The 7,388-nt window shown below is 41.5% G+C and overlaps 1 protein-coding gene across 1 annotated transcript in view; it reads left to right on the top strand.

The window, feature by feature from the left end:
* Nucleotides 1-7,388, top strand: part of CTNNBL1 (catenin beta like 1) — a 167,468-nt gene that overhangs the window by 58,050 nt on the left and 102,030 nt on the right. The window contains exon 5 of the mRNA XM_011219614.3: nt 5,157-5,254. Coding sequence (XP_011217916.1) covers nt 5,157-5,254 — 98 coding nt within the window. The remainder of the gene's footprint in view (nt 1-5,156; nt 5,255-7,388) is intronic.

Here is a 7,388-nt window from a genome sequence, read left to right as displayed (position 1 = left end):
CCCCCCCGCCGTCTGGGATAATTTTAGGGAGCGGTTGTTAGCACTATTCTTTTCTAAACTGCCTAGTTTTCTTAGACTCTAGAAAGCCTGGAGGACCTTCAAAGTTGTCCTGTTGGATTTTGTGAAGAATTACTGTGGGAATTGGAAAATAAAGAGCAGACAGACTTTTTTTTAGACCAGCAGGGATCAATTGAATCTGAGCAGTTTGGGTCTGAGAAAGCTAAAGTGGAACAAACTGACTGCAGCACACCATATTGTCCCAGAGGGTGTGTACAATAGTCAGGGGTGCCATGTGTTAGAGCCCCAGTGTTAATGAGCAGGAATAGGGCTGGGAAGGGTTTGAGCCTCTTAAGGGCTTTCTTCTAATTGGACTGGGAGGGAGTTGGCTATTGCTCCAGTGCTTTCCTGCAAACACTGTCTAACAAGACTTGTGTATCTTGAGCTGTTGTTTTGCTGATGAGTTGTTCTCATCTTGGTATTTCCAGAATCAAAACTGCATTGAAGAGAAGGTACTTCTTTTTCTCATCAGTAGTCTGACATGCCTGATAATCTGTGCAGATAAGTCACCCATTTTTCTGGAGCCTTTTAAATATGCTCTGAAGAAAGTCAGGTCAGTTAACTTTTGATCTTGTTTATGAGTTTTAGGTGGATACCATGCCCATGGAAGATTAGGGTGGTCGTAGCCTGCTTTGGACATCTCCCCTGTGGCATTATTATAGTGCCCATTAGCATTTAGTAGGTACTTAATGAATCTTGAACGAGTGCATTTGCTCCCTCATATTAGTTTGAGCTAGGATTGGGAGAAAATGAAGAGTCCAGGTTTATTCTATGTAGCTCTGTGCCAGCTCTCTTAAAAGGAGGAAAAGACCATTGTGTCTGTGTTTTAAAATTCATCTGCATTAATTGAGCCATATCTAATCACTGTCCTAATCTAGGAGTTAAAGAAAAAAGTTATTTTTTTTTTAAACCCACATTTGTTCCATTAAATCAGTTATATTCCCTGAATCTAGACTGGTTCATTTTTCTTAAGGAATCCTTTTTGAAATGACTTTTTTTAAAAAGCCATCTGCTTACTACATATTGTTCTTATCTTTTTTTTTCTAGTAACTTTATTCCTTATGGACACATCTCATTGGAGATTAATGATATTAACATTCAGTTTCTATACCAAAACTCTACATGGATCATATCCAAAGGCAAATATCTAAAGCCAAAAAGTGGAAGTAAATACCCCTTTTTTTCCAAGAGCCTTTGTATTAGGGACTATTTTGTGCCCAGCTGGTCTTTTCTACTTCATCTCTTATTACACTAGCTTATTGCCCCAGTAGTGGACAGGTACAGAGGGAGCGTGTGGGGGTGGCCTTTCTACTCGACATGACAAAATAGGCTATCAAAAACTGTGTTTTAGTAATTCAGAGAGAGACAGGCTCTCTGTTTTCCTATTATACTTGGACGGGAGAGCCTTTTACCTTGTGAAATGAAATTGTAACTACAGTGGAAAAACCTATCACCCATGCCCAGAGTCTGCTTGTGAAGAAATGCTGGATGGGCGGCAGACCGTGCTGAATTTTCTCATCAAGATTGAGAGTCCGCCTGTCTATCTTTAGTTTTGGTTCTCATTCCTTTTTCTGGTCTTCAAATGACCTCTGCCTTCTGGGTCATATTACATTACCTAGGAGTTGATGATTACAATTATGGACTTGTTACTGCCTTGCTGAAACGTTATTTGGTGAAAGTTAGGAATTTATGTAAAACCAGTTAGCGGTAGAATTGATGAGATATTTACCAGACCCGGTAGCTGGTAACTGGTTTCACGTTCGACTTCTCAGCTGAGGCAGGAGGGTAGGCAAGGAGGTAACCACTGGAACATTTTTAGAAATGACTTTCCTTGGTAAAAGTTAGACGTTTATCCTGTCCTATATAAAACCACCACCATTGTCAATTTTTTTCCTTTTCAAAAAAAGTTCCTAGGTTTAGTGTGACACATCTGTGAGCATGGTATAAGACTAATCAAAGAAAAATATGATACCTGGCCCATAGACCTTAGAGGCTGAAAAAGGACTTGATCAATCTGAATGTCTGTAGCATAGCCGGAATATAAAATTAGATCTTCCAACCCATTGTGACCCAGAAAGGGAGACCATGCTGTTGTTAGCTTACATTTTAGATTTTAGAGCCTTCAGGAAAAAGTGAAGGCAACAGTGAGGGCCTTGGCCATTCTGTGGGAAGACTTGACTAACAATCTTTATTATAAAACGCTTTCATATTTTCTTAGTACTTTGATTTGCTTGGCCTTCGGTATATGTGACCTTATTTATTCCTTTTAGCTACTCAGCGAGATGGGCTGGGCAGGGACCATTGCCACCATTTTACAAGCAAGGAAACTAAGCTATAAGGAAATAAAGGGGCTTGGACAGGATCACACGGCTAGTGATAATTTTGGGATAGTTCAGAATGTTCGTTAAAGATAGAAGCAAAGATGAATAGGACATGACTCCTGTCTCATGTTTGCTCTGACTCTTCATCTGTTGTTCTTTCATATATACCCCACCTGTCTCCTGAGGCCGTTGTTTAATGAACAGTCATCACCTATGAGTTAATAAACACTTAGTTCTGCAGGGCATTGTTCGAGGGAGGTAATGATAGTACTTATTACATGCCTGATTCATATTCTTGTCCTGTAGACATCTGACGCTATAGTGGATGGGTGGATGGATGGATACATAGATGAAATCTCATATATATAAAATAAGCATGTGAATAGATAATAAGATTTTTACAATGTATATGTAAGAATTTTTCAAGAGAATGTATTTGGGAGTTTCTTAGATGAGGAGGATGAGGGGGGAGTTTTCAGCATCTCGTTTCTTCCTGAAAATTTTAATAACTTTTGGTGGAAATACATGACAGATCTTTGTAATTACAGTAGGGTCATTAGCTAGATTTTACCTGAACCTAACCCTGTTTAAAGCTGGTATGTATTCCCCTGTGCCTTAGTATGAGGTATAGTGGCAAAAGTATATTTTTGGAATCAGATGGACCTACTGTTCTCCCTTACTATTGCAGTGACCTTTAGCTAAGTTACTTAACCCCTTTGAGCTTTTAGCTTTCTGATCTGTAAAATGGGGATCACACGTTTCTTATAATGCCCTTGTGAGAAGTTGGTAGCACAGCACTTGGCATGATGATGACTTTTAGACATGGTGGTTATTACAGTGGCGACCGCTGCAGTCTTTACTACTAATACTAGTCAGGGGTAGCTTTGGCGTTTCTAGGGGTTAGTTTGGTAGCCAGTTTTTGTTTTTTAAAATTAATTCAGACAACTTCTGTGTTTTGGTTTACTGTATGTCAGGTAAACTACGTGGCCTTTTGTGTCCACCACTTTTTGGTTACTTGGTTAATGAAGACTAGACTAGACACATAAAGGAGTTTTGTCCAAAGATCTTTAAGCTCTTTTATATATTCAGTTTTTAACACTCCGGTGTTTTGGGTAAATATCACTTTAAAGAGTGAAAGAAGATGACACAGATAGCTTAGTTACTTGTGCATGATGGTCAGCTAGTCGGTTATAAATGAGTAAAACAAACCTGCCAGTGGGTTTTTCTTTTAGCAAAAGATGTTCATAAAATACCTGGAATGTCAGCTGGCAGTTAGCAAGTCCTATCATTCCTGTTATTATGTTCTATATCTTTCCTTTTATTTTTTTCTTTCCAGTTCTAGTGAAACTACCGTGATTCTGACCTTGTCTCACTCTGGACTCTTCTGTTGTGGTATCTCTTCCTCCAGACCTGGCTCCTCGCCCAGCCCTCACCCTCCAGCTACCTGCTCAGCCTGCCTCCCATCTGCCCACCCCCGCCCCCGGCACTCAGCACTTGAGTGCAGCCTGTGCACAGCTATTAGGTTATTCTTCCAAAATATTGTTTTCTTCATATAGTTCTAGTTGCAGTTTTCTCTCTCTTCTCCCCTTTCTTCTGACCTCCCCTCCCTCCCCTCATCCTCTGTGTTCTCCTCTTCATGTGCCTTTGTACCTTCCAGTCTCTTTGCTCTTACTCCCGTGGCTTGGCTTTCTCACCCCTCTGCCCTCATCCTTTTTAGTTGCCTGTTTTCTGACCAGTCTTCTCTAGCAAATCATTCCTGATTTCTGAGTTCAGTTTGATTGCCCCTTTTCTAGGACGTCTGTGTTCCTCATTTGTTAAATGTTGGCAGTTGCCTGTGGTGTATAATTTTTTAGATGTCTGATTATTGAATGCTGTCATTTTGTAGATGAGAAAACTGAGGCCCAGAATGAATAATGGATTTGCTTCCGTCACCATCACAGTGCTTTCTTCCATTGTAGACATTCAGAAATGCAGGTCGGCAGAACATGGTGTCCGTGTGTGTGTGTGTGTGTGTGTTTGTGTGTGTGTGTGTGAGAGAGAGAGAGAGAGAGAGAGAGAGAGTATTTCCAAGATGAGGAAGGGAAGCAGTTTAATTCTGCCTTCCAGTTTCCAAACATAACTCTTTTTTTCTCTCTTTCATTCTTTCTTTCTATCATATATGTATATTTTTTTCCTCTTTCTATTTTTGTCGAGTGTTTAATTCTCATTGTTCTTCCTTCTATGTCCACAGTAGCTCAGTATTTGAGGGGAGGGAGCTGGAGGTAGGGGGGAGGTCTAGCGAAGTCCACTGTAAAGCCTTCCCTCTACATCTGAAACTGATTTGGTCTTGCCCCGCTCTCTGCCGACCTCTAGGTGAACACCAGCCATCTCATCTCAGAAATTATTACTGCCTTTGGAAGTGAACTGTACAGGATAGTTCAGATTATACTGAGTTCCAAGAATTTAAATTGTGAGATAGGGTTAAGGGTGTTGGCCTATTTCTCACTGGAAAAGCAACTCCTGAGCAATTTATTTGAAATTTTGAAATTTATGAAAAAGCAGTGAACTATGGAATAAGTGACCAGGAAGGCAGCATAAGGAAAAAGACTGAGTCAGTTAACAATATTTACTGAACATCCACCGTGAGTAGAACCTTGTTGAAGAGATGTTAATAAAACTACGGTGTATTAAAGGTGAACAGTAATAAAATGATTGACAAGGAAACAGAAGGGAAGCAAAGATGTTAATAAAATGTCAGTAAGGTTTCAGTATGTACGTGATACCCTTAACACTTTTCACATGTGTCCATAGCTGTGGTTGATTTGCTTCAGGAATTAACAGATATAGACACCCTCCACGAGAGTGAAGAGGGAGCGGAAGTACTCATCGATGCTCTGGTAAGTTGCACATCCAGCTGGGGTTTCCGGGTGTGTGTAAGGTGTTAACAGCGTCACCATTGTCTCTGTGGCACCGGGTGGGTGTGAGCTCCATGGCAAGGGTGCACTGAATGAGGAGAGTAAGAAAGTAGAAATGCAACTTGTGGGATACATGAGATTCTGGAACTGTGTTAAGGAAGGGGTTATAGAGGCATTTATTTATTAAATATTTGCTGGTAAGCAGGACTTTTCTCATTTTTTTCACTTTATGTGATCTTCACCGTACTCTCTCAGGGTATTACTGCTACTATTCCCATTCCCAGCTGTGACACTGAGGCTTGGAGAGATGAAACAGCTTGCCTGTGGTCGCACAGCTGGCATTTGAACCTGTGTTCTCTTTGACTCCATATTCCTATTCTGCCTCCAATTGTGCTGCTGCTGACCTTTTCACAAATGTTTCTCCTCTCCTCTCCAAGCACTAGTGAGGACAGATACCATTATTATTTTATAGATAGGGAATTGGAGAATGTTAAAAGCAAGAGCAAACCTCCCAGCTCATCTAGCCAGAGTTGCAGCCCCTGCCTGTAGAGACAGGGCCGGTGGGTTTCTGTGTGCCTTTTGTGGAGCCTGGGTAAGGCTTCAGTCTTCCAGGCAGCAACCAGTCAAAGTTTATATGTGAGTTAAACCAATCTGTTCTCATCGCCTCTCTTTACACGTGAGGAAACCCAGATACAGAAGGGCAGCTCTCCACTGGGTTACTCAGCCAGGCCCTGTGCAGCTGAGATGAGAGCCTGCATGTTCGGATCCTCACAACTCCAGCTTCCCTCTCTCGCCAGTAATTGTAGAGGCCTCCAGGACTGGAAGGGCGCCACAGCTGGCAAGTGGAGGAGGGAGTCTGTTCCAGCCTCTTACCCTGACACGTCCTGTGGGGCTCTGTCCACCCATCAAGCTGTCTCCCTCCTCTAGGCTCTGTTAATTTTCCTTCCTCTCTGTTGTCTTCTGTTGTCTGGTTTTTTCTTTCTGCTAAGAATTTAGTAAATACTGGTTTTGATGCAGTTGACAGTTTATTAAAGATGGCTGCAGTCCCCTTGTATTAGAAGCACCGGGATGTTTGTTAGGCTATATTCTGACTCCATCCTAAACCCACTGAATCAGAATGGTTGGGACTGGGGCCCCAAATGATTCTGACACCCCGTTGCTGCTCCACCCACCGTCTCCTCGCTTTTTCTCTCTCAAGGTCCTTGACACTGGAAATTTCCCATGTGCCATGCTTGTTGCTGGCATTTGGCGTGATTGGAGAGGCTGTGAACCCACTGGATATGAAGGACTGTCTCCTACGGAGCATGAGGCTGGAATCCAGCAGGGCTATTTGTGACTGAGTTTGAGGAAAAATTCTATTGCCATTTTTCTTTCAAGCTCCTTCCTAGAGCGAACTGCCACTTTCGTAGAATTCAGGACCTTTATTTTTTCTTTCAACCACTGTGCAGAAAGAAAAGGATGATGTTGGGTTGTCCTTTTGTTTTGAGGAGCATCTGAAGGAAGGCTGTGGCACTTGCTCCTGCTCTGTGTCCCCACAGTGTCATTTGTGCAGTCTTACCTTCCAGAGGTTAATTACAGTGGCCCTGAGTGAGCCTTCCTGCCTGGTCCCTGGGCTGATTTTAATTACCATCCTTTGCCTGTGTGAATAGGGGAGACGAGAGAGGAGCAGCTAGCCTGGCTGCTGCCTGTAAAACGTACCCAGAAACAGCAATTCACACAAAAGCCCCCTTTGTGTTTTCTGTGTTGCTAAGCCCACCAACAAAAGCTGAATCGTGCAGATTTGATTGTTTGTTTGGAAAGAAACAGTTCATCCTCAGTCTGGGGAGCCGTTAGGTAGCTACTATACAGGGTTTTCTGTTTAGTTTTTCTTTATTATCATGTTAAGATTTTGACTCTTAACAGCTTTATACTGGTGGGGCTGGTGTGAATCACAATTGAGCATTCCTAGACTCTTGTATATTATTTGTTTGTCTGCAGCCAGTCAGAAGCCATCAGTAAATAACAGAACAGAACTGGTAGGTGGTATTTTATTTTATTTTATTTTATTTTATTTTATTTTATTTTATTTATTTTATTTTATTTTATTTTATTTATTTTATTTTATTTTATTTTATTT

Source organism: Ailuropoda melanoleuca, chromosome 13, assembly GCF_002007445.2.
Source record: "Ailuropoda melanoleuca isolate Jingjing chromosome 13, ASM200744v2, whole genome shotgun sequence".
In the NCBI taxonomy this organism is placed as follows: Eukaryota; Metazoa; Chordata; class Mammalia; order Carnivora; family Ursidae; genus Ailuropoda; species Ailuropoda melanoleuca.
The sequence above is the reverse complement of the archived record's forward strand: the minus strand, read 5'-3'. Positions and strand labels throughout refer to the sequence as shown.